The sequence below is a fragment of the Lytechinus variegatus genome, chromosome 13 (genome assembly GCF_018143015.1).
Source record: "Lytechinus variegatus isolate NC3 chromosome 13, Lvar_3.0, whole genome shotgun sequence".
Lineage (NCBI taxonomy): Eukaryota > Metazoa > Echinodermata > Echinoidea > Temnopleuroida > Toxopneustidae > Lytechinus > Lytechinus variegatus.
This window is the reverse complement of record NC_054752.1, coordinates 15013741-15031977: the sequence shown is the minus strand read 5'-3', so window position 1 is coordinate 15031977 and position 18237 is coordinate 15013741. Positions and strand designations below refer to the sequence as shown.

The following is an 18237-nucleotide window of genomic DNA, read 5'->3' as shown; positions in this document are numbered from 1 at the left end:
CACTGAAATTGCCTCTTTTATCACATTAATCAGTAGATCATGTGTTCTTTCTATAGGAGGGCATGTAATACAGATTTTGAAAGAATACATCATGGATAAAGAGTTTGTATCACCATAAGAAAAAGCAAGAGACCTTTTGGGGGTATTTTATAGTCCATCAAAGGGAGCTCCATCACACATCCTTGTCGCATAAATAGGAGGATCTCCATAGCATTAGTGATTGCAGTATTCAAATGCTCATAATTTTCTCATTGTTTGTCTGATTTTTCTCAAACTTTCGTTGATCTGTTTCGTTGATTTTTCTGTTTCAACAAAAGCCTACTTATTCCAAAGGTTTAATTCCCCTTTAATGGACTATCAAAACATTGTTATCAGTAATATCAGTCCCTCCATGTACAACCATTTGACAAAGTGCTGCCAATGCATTTTCTGAGCAATAGAAAGATCTTGCTGGTGTCTAAACTGAAACTGAAAGCCTGTTGTTCCACTGGATTAAACCTGGGCCCCGTCTTACAATGAGTTACGACTAATCCGAGCAATCACAACTATGGACGGCCAGCAACGTCTATTACATGTAATATGCACGTTCATTCAAAATATGTTCTATGATGTATATTCATTGTTTTCTTGAAAGTTTACTGTGCTTCTCTTTGTTTACAATCATGGTATGGATGGATTTCCATAGAGTTACGATTGATTGGATCAATCGTAACTCTTTGTAAGACGGGGCCCAGGTCTTACTATACCCCCTCCATAGACTAAAGTTCTTCTTGCACAGGGAATCTACACCCAAAATTTTCTAGATTTCAACCATTAAAAGTAACATTTTTCATCACACTATAGGTCTATGAATGAATCAAGATTGAAAAATATCAGGATTTAGTAATCAGCACCATCTTGGTGCAAATTTATAACACTATACCGTTTGAGTAAAAAAATGAAAAAATAAGACACCTCTAAAAACCCATTTGAAAGGAAAAATATTTTATGAATACATGATTATTATATATGGCCTGAAAAAGTATTTCCTCACAAATAATTTGATACCATATTTTTGTGGTATGTGTTAACGCTTGGATAATCAGGAGGTATTTTGTACTGTGAGGTAAAGTTCAATTTGTGCCGAAGCAAGGAATTGCTGCAATGACTGAATCCAGATACCAATGATGTCACGATCCTACATGAGTTATCAATTAGCATATTTGCAAATCTCTTTTCAATTAAATTAACTCTGCGAATTAATACTAAAAAGTCTTTTTTATAATACAATTATATTGTAAATTAATGAAAATGTATTAAAATGGACTCCAATGCAAGCCTTGTAGGATTATGACATCATAGGCATATGAATTCATTCATTGCAGTCATGACTTACTCTGGCACAAGTCAAAATTTACATCACTACAAAGAATTCCTTTTATCCAAGCGTGAACACATACCACTTGAATATACATGTAGTATTAAATTGTTTGGGAGAAGATACTCTTTCTAGCCAAATGTAATAATTTATGTGCTCATGTCATATTTTCCCCTTAAATTGGGGATTTGTGAGGTGTCAAGTTTTCTTTTTTGTTTTTTAATTGCACTGTTTGAGAATCACTACAAATCAAACTGTTTGGGAGAAGATACTCTTTCTTGTCATATATAATAATTAATGTGCTCATGTGATATTTTCCCTTAAATTGGGGATTTGTGAGGTGTCAAGTTTTCTTTTTTGTTTTTTAATTGCACTGTTTAAGAATCACTACAAATCAAAACACTAGTTTTTAGGAAAATTCTACATTAAGCCGAAGGGGGCATACATGTAGTTCCTTCACACTGTGTAAGAGATGGCTAGTCGTCTGTGGAGGAGGAGAAACCCCCAAAAGAGAAAAAAATCTTTAAATCTCCTCCAAACAGATCAATTTCAGTTGCTTACCTGGTGCCCAGCTTGGTATGTTGAGCCAGACTGATGGAGGTTGGACTATGCATTTCAATTCATTTATTTAACATCCTTTCAAAAAATACAATCACATAAACAAGGATGAAATGAATAAAAGTATACTACCGGTATCTTAAATAACAATATAAACAATACGAAAATGAAAGAAATGTAAAAGAAATGAAAAGAAAATGTAGCGGATGTAGGGAGACAGAAAGGCCATTGACCTGTCGAAGCCATTTTTTAGTGTCAGACACGGCAGTAACATGGCATTCATAATGAAGAGGTTAAATATTAGCATCTACATTATCGAACATCAACTGCAGACTCTCTAGGTTCCTCAGTTTCCTCCTGATTTTATACTGATTAACGCTGGTCCTATGGTCTCTCAGCACCATTTTCTTCAGGTTGTCAAACGTTCCGGGTTTTAGGACGTACACGTGTGGGTGCGAAATACCACCCCTGTCACGCAAGTCTTTGTAAAGACTGTTACGATCACATAGTTCCTTGTCAACCTGGTAATGAGATATAAAGATATCATAAATTTTAATTTAGAGTTTCTTAATCCCTTACTTATCAGGGGAGGGGTCAATTTGACACCCCCCCCCCAGAGAAAATTCATCACTACACCACTGCATGAATTTTCTTTTGACCACACCACTTGATGACTTCTTGCTTTCAAGTCTTGGTCTTTGGGACCAAATTTGCGGTGCCCAGGTACATAATTCAAAATGACCCTCCCCCACTCAGTATATCCTGGGCTGAAATAGCCCAGTTAAATTATAGGGTTAAACACATTTGATTATATGAAATTTCTCTTTGTAAAGAAATTACTGTAATATGTAGTGTTTTCAGTTATCAAAGTACAACAGTCTTGTTCGTATTGAATCAACTTTTGGCCCAGAATAAATTTTTAAAAACCCGGCATATATTTATCACATAAGCCAGTTAGAAAGAAATTTATAAAGAAAATGCAAACAGATAAAAGGAAGAAATTGCTTACCAACTGCAGATGCTCATTGGTGGTGTCTTGACGAGTGAACTGGGAAGAGGTAAAGTCCAGCTCTAAAAACACCAGATAATATGGTATAAGCTTGTCCACATATGCTGGGTATAAAGAAAGACAAGAGACATAAAAATAATACAATCATGTTAACCCGTCGCCTACTGGAAGCGGGTGCTACCTGTACAAAGTCCATGGGAATTAGAGAATTCAGGATTCAACCTGTTAATATATCATCCTTCACTACTATGCTTTTCTCATTGTATTTCCTTAACCCAATACTATCTTTTTTTTTATTCACACTGTCTTTCTTAACCCCATACTATCTGCTTAGCCGGGGGTTAATGCCTTAACCCCGGACTATCCCACAGCTCATTAATATTGATGATTTTACTATACAGAGCCTGATTAACATGCAATTTCGACTTCTGTGATTGGCTACTGCTTACATATTTTCCTTAGCCCAGTTTCATTTCACACTGCATCTTTAAGCACCGAAATTGTGGTGCTAGCACCACAATAAACTGGCTAACCCTGCTTTTTTGCAGGGCCAGGTAGTACCCAAATATTCACCGTGCTAGCCCACTTTGCTAAAACATAGTGTGAAAACAAAGTGGGCTAAGCTTGACCCCGGGAAACTGGTAGGGCTAAGCCCCCCCCCCTCTTAGCCCCACCATTTTCCCAGGGTTAAGGAAAAAAGTACAGTGTGAAAAGCATATATGACAACTCTCCCACTTAAAGGTCAAGTCCACCTCAGAAAAATGTTGATTTGAATCAATAGAGAAAAATCAGACAAGCACAATGCTGAAGATTTCATCAAAATCGGATGTAAAATAAGAAAGTTATGACATTTCAAAGTTTCGCTTATTTTTAACAAAAAAGTTATATGAACGAGCCAGTTACATCCAAATGAGAGAGTTGATGATGTCACTCACTATTTCTTTTGTTTTTTATTGTTTGAATTATACAATATTTCAGTTTTTATGAATTTGAGGATTAGGACCTCCTTGCCTGAAGCACAAAATGTTAAAATAATAGAATTCCACGTGTTCAGGGAGGAATGAAACTTCATTTCACATGACAATGACGAGAAAATCAAAATATTTCATATTTCAAACAATAAAAAACAAAAGAAATAGTGAGTGAATGACATCATCGACTCTCTCATTTGGATGTAGCTGGCTCGTTCATATAACTGTTTTTGTGAGATGAAGCGAAACTTTGAAAAGTCATAACTTTCTTATTTTACATCCTATTTTGATGAAATTTTCAGTGTTATGCTTGTTGAATTTTTCTCTTTTTATTCAAATCAAGTTTTTGTTGGGGTGGACTTGTCCTTTAATTCCAAAAAATTATGGGGATAATACAGTGTAAGTTATTGGGCCCAGTTACACAGGAGCTTGTGATTAAATGCAAATTTGAAGAGAAAACAAGAGGAGCGCCTCTGGCAGTCTCGCCTGCATCACGCGATTCAATATAGCAGCAGTGCTGACTTTGAAATAGTTACCCAGTATTCGCAAATAACACCATGTAATAATAATAATACTACGTTCATTGACCTTAAATGACATTAGACCTTGATCAAGTAGACTTGTGCAAGATGAGCATGATACTTGATTACACCTACGTCCACATTTCATTAACTATATATCCCTTAACTTTCAAAGTTATGATGGCAATTCAACAATTACCCCCAACATGGCCAAAGTTAATTGACCTTCAATGACATTTAATATCCAAGTTTCATGAACCAGGTCCATATACTGTCTAAGGTATGATGACATTTCAAAAACTCAACCTTAGGTTAAGATTTCGATGTTGATTCCTCCAACATTGATCAATTGCTATTAAAGCAGAGGTCATGTATCACAAAACTCTGCAATTAATCAAAGCGCTGATTTTTATTTTGAAAGCAGTGATCACTTGTATAAATCCATGATTTAATCAATTACTAAGCAGAGGTCATGTAACACAAAACTCGGCAATTAATTACTGTGCTGATTTTTATTTTGAAAGCAGTAATCACTTGTATAGTTCCATTATTTAATCAATTACTAAGCAGAGGTCATGTAAAGACAAAACTCTGCAATTAATCAAAGTTCTGACTTTTATTTTGAAAACAGTAATCACTTGTATAAATCCATTATTTAATCAATTACTAAGCAGAGGTCATGTAACACAAAACTTTGCAATTAATTACAGTGCTGATTTTTTTTTTACTGAAAGCAGTATTTTTTTACTGAAAGCAGTATAAAGCACTTGTATGAATCAACTGAATGATCAATTTTCAATATTTGTGTTAATGGGCCATGTTCATCTCACCTGGATGCGATATTGGAATGAGTGTGCTTTCTGCCACAGCATATTCGATTAGTCTTGTTCCAGACCAAAAAGAAACAGCGGCATGGAGAGCATCCTTCAAAACCTTCTGATTCATCTTCTCGTTTCGAACATTCAAAGTCAGACCAAGCCTGCAATCCTCAAAATTATGATCGATAGACAAATTAGAGAGTGCGGCAGTGAGTAGTCAGAGGAATGAATTAAATTGAATAAATGAATGAATAAACGAAGTAACGTGTGCACAACATGAATGAGCCAAGGAATATAATCTTTTAAAATATAAAGCAATCAATATTAATAAAATCAATTACTAAAAGACATACAAATTCACTTATGAAGGACTGCAGGAATGGATGATGGAAAGTTGGCTGAACCAAATAGGGGCCGGACCCACTCTTCGTGTTAGGCAAAAAAAAGGAATGTTATCACTCTAATTGCACCCACTATGTGACTATGGAGGGGGGGGACATGTTTTCTGAAGAAAAAAGCATTTCAGCCCCCACCCCCACTAAAAAGCAACAAAAAAGGCCAAAATTAATTATGATGCATTATCCCATCAATATCTCTTTTTTCTGCAAACACCTTCTGTTTCTCTTTTTCTTTCTTTCTTTACTTTTTTGTTTCTCTCTTTCTCTCTCTTTCTTTCTTTCTTCCTTTCTCTCTTCATTCTTTCTTCCACTCTCTCTTTCTTTCTCTATTTCTTTCTTTCTTTCATTCTTTCTTTTTTTTTGGGGGGGGGGTATCCCCTCTTCCTTGGATCCACCACTGCTGTTGTAGGGCCTCCAAACTTACCTGTAAAGAAACTCAAAGCAAGGAGATCTATGATGATAGCCGACGAATCGAATGATGTCACCCAGCCTTGATCGATACAGTCCGCTTGCCTGTGTGACCACAACTTCATATTCCACGCCAACCTCCACTTCATCAATTAAGTATGTTCTGGGCTGACTTTCATCACTAAAGGATATCAAAAAAATATATAAATTCAAAACTAGTCAAATTTTGGAATTTTGTAACATACAAATTGCATTTACATGGATCTAATGAATTCTGTAATTTCCATCCATTCCCAGTATGCCATATGTTTTTATATCAAAGTTAAACAACAAACAATTTAATCGCTAGAGGGTATTCATTTGTCTCGCAATCTACTATGGTCAACAAGGAAATTCGTGATCACTCTCGCAAAAAGTGTTCACTAGCTTACAAGTTCACGAGCTTTCGAGTGCCGCTGCAGCTCTTTATCAAGTGACAAGGATTGTCCGATATCGTACTCTATTTATACTAATCTCCAAGACCGTACGCACAAGCGCGAGAACAATAGGTGGGCACTGATCCGTTGTGTGATTGGTCAGGAGTTATGCAAATTATATGCAAATACGCCGTGGGTCGGCAATATGCAAATGAGACCAAAATTGGCGGGCTCGCTAGTTTCCCGTGGGCGGGGGTTGACTGGCTGAGCGGTCCCTCGATCGGGGCCGGGAACGATCGGGTCGGCGTGCACTGCCAGGTAAGGGGGTATTGTGCTGTGAACACTTTTTGCGAGAATGATCACGAATTTCCTAGAAAGCCAGTGAACACTTTTTGCGAGAGTGATCACGAATTTCCTTGTTGACCATAGTAGATTGCGAGACAAATGAATACCCTCTAGCGATTATTTCAATCCGCAATAATGAACCTATTTAGTATTAACAAACAATTTGTATCAACCTTAAGCAACATGCAGTTTGTATCTCTAATAAACAACATGCAATTTGTAACAAAATCAGGCAGCGTACAAGTTGTATTACTATTGAACAAAATACCAATTCACAAGAAAGAAGTAGTAATGAATTAGGAAATGGGAATAAAGATGGATTAAATTTTTTATATTACAACTTACATCGACTTGTACTAGTTGTATCAAGTACTGCATATTAAGAGGGATCAAAGAGGATTATGGCTTCATGGGTGATGTGTAGGGTGTTCAATTTGAAATGGAGAAATGATTTACGTCTCAAGACCTATGTTTATAACACATAATTAAGAAATTACTTACACATCTTCAAGTTTGATGAATTCAAGAAACACAGCATAATTTAAGAAAACCATCTGTGGCCTTTCATCCCATATCCAAGGAGATATAGCAATCGTCAGGGTTTCAGAGCTACCGTACCCTCCACATACTAGGGATATTCCTGTGTAAAAAAAGAAAGAAGAGAAATGTAATAATGTAATCATATGCAAAGTATGTTTTCTTTCTTTATTTTTATAGGGGAGGGGTAGTATTCAACTAATACCTGACCAGAACAAACTTATAAAACTGTTCTCAACCATTAAAGCATAGAATGAGAAGTCTTAACATTCATTGAAAATAAAACATTGATTTACCCATGACATACGTTTAATTTTGTATACTTTATGATATACCAGTTCTCTTGCTGTACATGTAATTGTAGACCTTTTTAGGTCGGCCGTCTGCTGAGATTTTTTAATAAAGAATTTTTATAAACTACAACTACTACTATATTACATTACTTTATTTCACCTTTTGCATACTTTCTCTTGAGAGAGGCCCAAACTCCTCCATCTATCCCTAAGATCACTTCCAGATGCGGCCATATTCGTCTCATGATTCCATCATCAAAACCCTGCTGGAAGAGCCTCCTAAGCTCCTCCGCCCGCTCTTTGTTCCCACCTTGAAGTTGTCTAATCAAGGAATCCAAGATGCTGTCTTCCAGGATGATCGTATCGTTGATGGTTCCGTGCTCGATGTCGCAGACCAAGGATTCCCAGGACTGTTCCAACTGATTCATCATGTGTTCAATGTTTAGGATGAATGGAGAGAAAACAATGCCTACGCTAGGATCTCTTAGGGCAAATAGAAGATGAATATAATTTGAAGCCTCAACAGAGGAGATTGAGAACCCAACTTTTGGAGTTGCATAATTGTAAAGTCCCCAAGATGGCGGTAACGTCAGAGCTGTTTCGATCCTCCCACCGTTTTTGGCAGTGGTCGTGACTGGGGTAGCATACAGATACAGCCACTTCTGACTGAGGCGAAGCTTTGGACAGAGGTTACATAGATTTGCATACAAGACATCCCATCTTTCTCGCAGAATTCCCGCCCTGTCCGCGTGACCGAAGAACTTTGAGGGTCCCGTGGTTCCCGAGGTCCTCACAAAACTACCCATGGTTTTCGGACTCAAGACGTTAGCAGCACCCTCCATGGTGCGTTCAATGTAAGGTTTGTAATCCTCATAGGTGATCAGAGGATGCCGCTTCCGAAAGTCCTCACAAGAATTCACTTTCTCAAACATGAATCTCTTGCCGTACTCCGTGTTGGCATTGTCTTTCAGATGCTTGAGGAGGAACTTCTCTTGACTTGCCCGAGGATTCTTCCATGAATGAATGGCAAGGCGAAGGAAGGACAATCCATGAAGATAAGAAACAGTGGCAGAGAGGATGTGACAAAAGAAGGTGATGATGTCGTCATGTTCAGGCAAGGGGAGGGTTGCAAGATAAAGGCATAAACAGAACAGGCAAAGGAAAAGAGCTCCAAGACCTGAGAATAAAAACAAAATAATTATCATTCACATATCAAGCTTGTTTCTACTTGATCTACATAGTTACATGTACGTAATTTTAAATGAACAACCTATAATATTAAGCTCCCCCCAAAATATAAAGTCTGTACATTAATATAGGTCAACTATGTAAAGCTCGTTTTCTTTTCTTTTCTTTGTAATAGATATTTCTTAAAGATAAAGTGACCTTTTTTCAATAATTATATATCTGAACTCGGGGGGGGGGGGGGGGCACTTACATTGACGAGTGGATACCATGCGGGACAAAAAAAACACGTTTTTTTTCAAGATAGGGCATGTTACGTACGTAACGTAATAAGGGTGTCAAAACGCTAAAATAATGAAAAAATCGTCTCTTTTCTATCTAATCTATTTTCGCTAGGAAAGCTACGTGTTTAGGGTCAAATTTGCGAGGGTTTAAAAAAATTAAGACTAAAATGTTTTATAAAAGATCATACTTTTTTCCCCAAGAGTCAACACTATACGTGTTTAGAGTACGATTTGCGCGAGTGGGGCTGTACTTAACCCAATGATGTACATAGGTAAAGCTAAGATAAAGACAACCGACGTCCATAACATAACAATTCAAATATCGCTGTACTTGTTTAAGGATTCAATTCAGGGAATACTTGCCAATAGGCATCTAAAATCATATTGCGTAACTAGTGTCATTAGACCTATAGTATACATCCAGTCCAGTCATGTATAAAATCATGGAGCATTTATGAAGAGTATTGTCAGTGATTTTTGCTAATTTGCTCTCAGCCAATCAAATGCAAGGATTTCAATAGCTTATTTTTTATTTTGGAAGGGGGGGGTTCAAGATGAACGAAATGTTGACCCCCCCCAAAAAAAAGAGCTCTTCACCACAAATTTTAGGTCGATCGTTTTGTACCCCCCAAAAAATTGACAAGCCCCCCAAAAATGTCTTCACCACAAATTTTAGGTTGTTTTGTACTGACACAAATTTGACAAGCAAAAAAAAAGGTCTTCAACAATTTTTTAGAGGGGGGGGGTTGAACAACTGTAACCCCCCCCCCCCCACACCACTGATCTATCTAACGTACCAATAAACAAAACTTGAAATTGCCATGTATCATCTCTCCAGCCACATCCAACTAGCCAAGCTGACACCATAAGTAAAACAATGGCCAGTGCAGATAATTTTGTTGACAGGTTAACTCCCATCATGACTCCTGGCAAGCTTCAATCTCTGCAAGAGAATATGGCAGAATGATTCAAATATTCAAATATCATTTCGATACAATTATTGATTTCTCAAAATACTTTATAGGAAAGTAGTCTTTGAACTTTCAATGAAGTTCATTGAATGAACCTATCTCAAGTAGGTATTACTACAAAGAAGAATATGTTTTGGATAAAATTGGTAGCACTGTAAAAGGTACATGTAAAATAAAGTTTATTGAAAAAAATCTAGGGTGGTCTAATGAAGCTCTCAAAAAGGTTGGGCTCACTAGAGCAATTAGCATAGACCAGAAACAGACCAAAAGCTTCACTCTCTGTACCATGTGTTCTACTAAATTTTAGTTAGATGACTTAGATGTACACATTATAACATTGCGGTTGGTAGTAAAATGTCAGCATTTTAAAATGAAACCTCAGAAAACATGGTTAATCAAATCATTGAGAGCTGAAATCCCTGTTTTGATGAGTTTTAAAAAACATTTTTTTTTCCACTTTTTATTTTCTTTAATGAAGCAAGGCAAAGTCCCCCCCAAAAACTGACAAAATTACAGAGCTACCAATTCTCACGCATTATGCGTGAGACTCAACCATTTTGGACTCTTGTTCATCCCCTCAAATCTCTGTCTCACGCAACTATCACAGCCTATCCCCATATACATTGTATGGTCAGTTCCCCCATGTCTGCGCGGTCTCCCAAGTCTGCGCACCCGCGTATCTGCGCGATTTTAGTTACAGAAGATACGCAACGAGCACGAACTTTACACATGCACTACATACACAGGTATTCATGAAAAAATCCGACTCAAAATGGTGGAAAAATAATGAATTCAGGGCATTTTATGTGACAGCCTCAAAATACAGCTTTTGTCATCAAAATCCTCGATTCGTGTGCTAAGTGAATGAGTGCGCAGACATGGGGTACCATTTTTTTTCAATCTGAAAATGACTGCCCGAGATTTTTTCCAAGAAAATTATATATTTCTTTCAAATTTTTATGAGATATTTGGCACACTAACTTATTATGATGTAAGGAACATTATCAACTGAAAGATTTTGTGAAATAAGAAGAAATTCATGTTAAATCTTAACTCAAATTGTTAGGTGCGCAGACTTGGGGCCCACCATCATACACAATGTCTGTGATCTCACTCCGATTCGCCGAAAATCTCACGCATATCTGGTCTTTGAACTTGGCATCTCTGAAATTAAGAGAGAGACTGGAGCTTTTGGTCTAGCATAAGCAAGGCTCACTACTGTGTGTGTGTATTTTAGTTTTGTCAGACGTGTATCAATCAGATATGATTATTTACGTCTGGGACCGACGGCGACCTTTAACGTCACCATCCGAAAGACGTGACCAGGGCTCGAACCTCTGCATCAATTTGTAACTTCCCCACAGCTTGGATTACAGGCGCACGCCACAACGCCCAGTTACTGCTGCTTGAGCTCTTTCAATGTTCAGGGCTTAATTTTTTTCTCTCAAATGTTCTGATTTCATCAACAGAAATTTAGGAACGTCAATTGTTTTTATGATTATGCTAGCTACCTTTAAATACAACGTAATACTATACAAACATGCATCAATGAAATAATATATGCCCTCGATACTGGGTATACCATCATTGAAAAAAATAAGGATATCAATAATTATATATTCAACAAACATTGTTTGTTTTCATGCAATAAATAGGCTAAACAATTAACATGGAAATTTATTGGCCTTTTCCAGACTTTGAATTCCAGACTTTGCTGCTTTGCATAACTTTACAAAACGGGCATTGGTTCCACTCACCGATTACAGAGACAGGAAAAAAATTGGGGTTTTTTTAGGTTTAAAAACTCCTCCAAACATACGTCTACCAGCTGTCTAGCTACCTGATCAGGTTTTCTTCGTAACCCTGACCTTGTTATTTTATCCAGAAGATGGATGCTTCACTCCGCGATCCGACTCCGAGTATACGCGAGAACGAACGCATGCGCAAAATTTTAGGGAAAGTCCCTCTTGCAGAAATAGTCTTTAAATTCAAGACTTCTTTATTTTGTAGCTTTAAAAAAACACATAATAAAATAACAATCAACACAACTTGCGAGGCGGATATCTTCATCTCTTTTCGTTCAAATCACTTTGTGTAGTTTTTTCAACCAATTCGCGGTATTTTCATAGGGATTGGCACATAGAAATATTCTGAATGCACAGACCCGCACAGACCCACGTCTATACTTTTTTCATCAATACATATCCTAGGCGACGACTGTGGGTAGATTTCATTGTATGTTGGGTCTTTTGCACGCCAGCAAGAGACTATACCAGGGCTTGCTCATTTGGTACAAGAGTGAGCCCGGAGTCTGAGAGATCAGGAGATAGAGGTCTCGAAATCTAGTACAACCGTATCCCGGGGGGCCACTTACATTGACGAGTGGATACCATGCGCGACCAAAAAAACACGTAAAAAGGATGTCCTTTTCACGATAGGGCACGTTACGTACGTAACGTGATAAGGGTGTCAAAAACACAAAAATAATGAAAAAAGGGTATCTATTTCGCTAGGAAAATTACGTGTTTAGGGTCGAATTTGCGGGGATGATAAAACAAAATTAAAATGTTTTATAAAGGATGTCCTTTTTGCCCCAACACTACGTGTTTAGAGTCCTATTTGCGCGAGGTGTAGAAGGTGGGGTCGCACTAAACCAAAGTAATACCCCCATCTCACTAGATGGCGATTCCGCTGCGATCGTCAAAAATCGACAAAGCGTGGTATATCGTAGCTTGAACGTGGCTTGATCTTTTCAATCTTCTCCGTCGTACCTTGATCTTTTCTGAAGCGGCAAGGATCGCCACCATCTTCCTGGTCGCCACAAAATTTTGAACATGTTCAAAACTTACGTAGCGAGATCGCGGAGGTGCTAAAGCGCATCATAATCGAGTCAAGAGCGTATTACAAACGACATATTCGTAGCTGTAACGAAGCTCCAACGCACAAAGCGTAGTAGAAGCGCATTAAAAGCGGCACCGATCGCCCGTGTTTTTCAGGCCCGTTCCCAAGACAATTTTGCTACGCTGCTTCCGTTTACGAGGCGACTGCCTTGCGCTCGACACGCTTCACACCGTTTCCACCACGACGCTTTCCCTTTGGGTGGCATGTGGCACACGTTCTCAGCCCGCTGCAGGCATTCGCGTTGCGCTTTTGCTGCGCCGCTGATAACTGGGCAGCGACTGAGCAGCGACCGTCTGCGCTGCTATGAAACAACGTGCCGATGGTAGCGGATTATCACATTTTCAACAGATTACGAGGCGACACCACGACGTTTTCAAATATACTTCCCAGAAAAAGGACCAAAAAGGGAAGCTGCCCAATCTGTTATGCCGGCGGTCCAAGAGGAAGCGAACAAGAGGTTATGGTGGTGGTAGAGGAGGAGGAGGAAGAGGAGGAGGAGGAGGAGGAGGTATAGTAGGAGGATGAAATCTAACTGCTGAGCCAGCTTGAAAGAGAGAAAAATAGACGCTCGCATGTCTTGATGATGAAATGGGTTACCTCCGCAAAAATATATAGATTGAATATGTTATAAAAATAGAATGAATTCTAACTACAGTGACAGTAAACAATATTAAAATTTTAATGATTCGATCACTGATGTATTGATTGGGAAAGCACACTTTATGGGGATTCTGGCATTGTGCCCCCCCCCCTTATGAGTGCTCTCACATCAGTAGACTACTTCTTGAAAGCAAATTTGAAAGGAATTTACCTAACAATTTTGAATGACAAACTTTTGTGGAAAAAAATAAACAAAATATAAAACATTTTTTTGCTCGTTTATGAAATTCTGGATGCATCCCTCATATTAACTATTAGGCTCATCGACATCTTTTGAGTGAAATTTTAATATATTATTATATTGTATATTATGACTTAAGTGACAGCCAGGATCGGACCCAGTATCTTTTTGGCCTCCTCATTCCACTGTCCTCGTATCAGGTCCTCGTATTCAACTTCTAGCTGAAGTTGTTGTATAATGCTAAGATGTATAAGTCCAACCAAATTCTGGACATCCATCTTGATCGGAGGTTGGCAATCGACTGAAAAATGTCTCATGTGCCGCGATCAATATGCCGATTGCTTGAAATCGTTTCAAGAGCCCATCATGAACGTAACACAATCGTTCCATTCGTAGCACCACCGTACCGAGGTCCTAATTAGCGTATGGGCCTCGTTGTACGGTCGCTTTGATCGCAAAAGCAGCGCATCACATCTGCCTCAATTCGTGGCAAGAGAGTGGCAGCGTCGTACTACCAGCGTATTACCATCGCCTTCAGCGCAGGTCCGTCGCAGTGAAGTTGTAGTGCAATCGCCTCGCAGGCTAAAAATAGAATTTGAGGACGATTCTGCTACGCTTTGCGGAATTTAGAAAGATCGCCATGGTCGCCATGGTCGCCATGATCGCCATCCTAGTGAGATGGGGGCCTAAAGGGTAAAGCCGATCGACGACCGAAGGACCCGTAACAATAAAACATTCCTGTACTTGTTTAGGGGTTCATTTCAGGGAATATTTGCCAAGAGTATCGTTTTGTTTCCAATACTTGTTAAGGGTAGGGTTTCACACGCCAATACTTGTTAAGGGGTGCATTTTCAGAATATGGAAATTACGTGTTTAGGGTGCTTTTCGAGACCCCATGGTCGCGCATGGTATCCACTCGTGAATGGAAGTGGCCCCCCCGGGAACCGTATTGATATAATTTTACACTAATATCAGGGTGACCAGATTTCACAAAATGAAATACGGGACAATCGACAAAAAGATCAAATAAGGCTACACGTGTTACACCTGTGAAAAATTATAAAGAACTGGAAGGGAGGGTGAACGAAAGAATGAAGGAGAGAACGAGAAAGACGAAAGGAGCGTTGTGGCCCAGTGGATTAGTCTTCGGACTTTGAAACAGAGGGTCGTGGGTTCGAATCCCAGCCATGGCGTAATTTCCTTCAGCAAGAAATTTATCCACATTGTGCTGCACTCGACCCAGGTGAGGTAAATGGGTACCGGCAGGAAGTAATTCCTCAAAAAGCTGTGTGCACCGAGAAGGTAGCCTAGCTTAGCCGGGCAATAATAGCAGGGCCCGCTGGGAGAACAGTTTTCGGAACTGAAGTGGCTATACCCTGGGTAAATATACCTTTATTATTATTATTATTATTATTAAAGAAAAGAGATGAATTGAGAAGAAAGAAAGACAAAAGTAAGGGAAAATGAAGGGGGGAAAATGAAAGTTAGAATAAAAGGATGAAAGAAAGAATAAAAGAGAGAAAAATGTTTCCGTCATTCTTTGAATTGAATACAGAAGGAAAGAAAAACAAAGGAATGGAAGAAGAATACAATTTGTGAAAGATAACATAAAGGAGAGAAAGAAAAAGAGTAAGAAAAAGGAGGAGGAATAAAAGAATGAAGGAAAGAAAAATGTTTCCTTCATTCTTTGAAAGAAAGAAGCAAACAAAGAAAGAAGGAAAGCAGTAAGGGAAGAGGAAAGGAAGGAAGGAATTAAGGGAGGGAGGGAGAGAAAAAATAAGGGAAAAAATTAGAATAGTAAAATGAAGAATGAAAGAAAGGAGGAAAGAGAGGGAGGAAGAATTGAGGTGAGGAGGGAATGAAAACATAATGGAAGAAGAGAAAGAATTAAAAGAAAAAGGAGAGGAAGGGATGGGGAGAAAAAAAAGGGATATTTGTTAAAGAAGACGGGTAAGAAAAAGGAGGATAGAAAGAAAAATGAACAGAGAGAGAGAGAGAGAGAGAGAGAGAAAGGATCAGGAAAGACAAATATGAAATAAAGATAGATGGAACAAAAATGGGCAAGCAGGAAGGACGAAGAAAGAAGGATAGAAAAGAAAGGATAGAAAAGAAAGAAAGGTGAGGAAAAAAGTTCAAACATCAAGCAAAAAAATCCAATCATCTAACAAAAATCATAATATTTGGTGTTTTTCAAATATATTGTTAGAATAAAAAAAAATGTTTTAGAAATGAATAAAATTTCAAAGTGATATTTTTATTTAAAATTGGATGAAACATAGCGGCATCATTTTAACAAGACTCAAAAAGAAAGCTGAAACAACTAGATCTAGTTATGAAAACTCAATAACTTGTTCCTCCGAGATTACATCTCCAAATCAGTAATCTGAGAACCCATAATATAGTCATACAAATTTCCCGCCTATTTTGTGATTATTTTGGCATGTTTGGTGGAGAGAATCTGCTCAGATCCTACATGCCTAGCTAGTAGCCTGCCACACAATGGTAGGAGGCCAGTTTGTTTGCGATGTATTGGGTTAGCAAGAAAATAACAGCAGAACTTGCAAAAGTTTATTTAGATCTATAGATTTTATTGTCTCTGCTTCGTCATCTGTTGCAGTGTTGGTTATTTTGATGAAAATTCGTCCGTTTAAATACATTTTGTTCAATATTCTGAAATACGGGACAAATAGACGTCCCGGGAAGGGTTTGTCGGGACGCCGGGACAAATAAGCAAAATACGGGACAATCCCGGGAAATACGGGACGTCTGGTCACCCTGACTAATATATTAATTTTCTAGCAGCAGGGGTTGCGGAACTAATATGAAATGGGAGTGGGGGCTCAACTGAACGTTAGGAAGTGGGGATAACATGCTGCATTAAATCATAATTTGATGATAATTTTCATGTTAGGCCTACTGAAAAAATCGACCCCTCCCCTTCCCCACGATTCCGGAGATTTGTTCACATCTTCTTTCCATTGTCTCCTAATTTCATGAGATTGATCTCATTGATTTTCTACTTAATTTGGCTCGAAGAGTTTTATTCTTAATTAATGATTACATTAAGATCTTCATATTGTATAAACAACAAATATAGAGCTTGGCTTTAAACAATATGCTAAAGATATTAGCTGTATCCTTATATATTATCACAAACTTGAAAGTGGAGATAACAAGGGTGGCGGAGCGAAGTTGAAAGGGAGGGGGTGGGGGGCAGGGAAAAAAGGCCCCTTTTCTTTCGAAAAATGAGAGCACTATATCTTAAACACGGCCGTATGCAGAAATTTTTCGCTGGAAGGGGGAGCATGCGTAAACTTTTGCTGGGAAAAAACTCGAAAGTGGGGGAGCGAAGCGACTGCATGCATCATAGAGGTGCTTTTGCATTTTGTTAAGTGATATTGATAGATTTTGTGCCTACTTTCGAGTGGCGGACCGTGGCCGGAGGAGACAAAGCATTGGAGAGGCACAGCATTGTTCACAAACAATACAATTCCCCTCCAATTAATTGTCTTCTCCGGGATCACGGTTCCGCCACTGCCTCTTTTTGTACATTTTTTTTTAAATCTGCAGTAAAACAATGTGAATTTTCAAAATTTCCGGGGGAGGGGCAACTGCCTTTCTGCCTCCCCCCTGCTGCGTACGGCCATGACCTTAAAAAAATGACAAAAATACCCCCACAATACATGTACGTTAATTTTCACAATTTTTTTCTCATTTATTATGCACCTGCAGAAGGAAGTATAAAACGGTGCTCAATAAAGAATCCGGCCGGGCGCTCCTTGGGCACAAAAAGAGTGGTTTTGGTTTTTCAGGACAACTCATATAACAGACACGGCCATGACAAGGCAAAGAGGCACTCGTTAACACATAAAACAGGTCCTTCTCAGGTGATTAAAGGGGCAGAACACGTTCATTGGGGGACTTTTCTTAGGTAAAAGGGGGCACTGAATACGCACGACAAAGGTCACTTATACTAGGGATCAACATTATTGCTCAGACATAAAACGAGTCCTTCTCAGGTGAAAGGGGCACAGAACCATTGGCGGCGGAAGCCCAAAATTTTAGGGGAAAAAAAAAACAAAGGTTCTCAACCTAAAAATTTTAGGGGGGACGTAGGAAAATAATTTGACAAGCAAAAAAAAAAAAAAAAAAAAAAAGGTCATCAACAACAAATTTAGGGGGGGGGAGACGTCCCCCCCCCCCGCTTCCGCCGCCTATGCACAAAACACGTTCGTGAGGGGCACTTTTCTCCGAACTTTTCTTGGGCAAAAAGGGACACTGATTCGAGAAAGGGCACTTGAAAGACAAGGGAGCACTTGCTCAAACATTAAACTAGTCGATCCTTCTCAAGTGAAAGGGGCACAGGACATGTTCGTGAGGGGGGGTGTTGAAATTTGGCACTGGTACGAGATATGGCACTTAAT

At 38.7% G+C, this 18237-nt stretch overlaps 1 protein-coding gene across 1 annotated transcript; it reads right to left on the bottom strand.

The window, feature by feature from the left end:
* Positions 1-1580: 1580 nt before the first annotated feature.
* Positions 1581-10029, bottom strand: LOC121426816 (4-substituted benzoates-glutamate ligase GH3.12-like). Its single transcript, XM_041623211.1, has 7 exons — positions 9898-10029; positions 7792-8808; positions 7303-7441; positions 6057-6221; positions 5247-5395; positions 2925-3028; positions 1581-2436 (listed from the first exon to the last, which is right to left on the bottom strand). Exons 1-7 carry the CDS (start codon positions 10019-10021, stop codon positions 2209-2211), a joined length of 1926 nt encoding a protein of 641 aa, XP_041479145.1. The 5' UTR covers positions 10022-10029; the 3' UTR covers positions 1581-2208.
* Positions 10030-18237: the final 8208 nt, after the last annotated feature.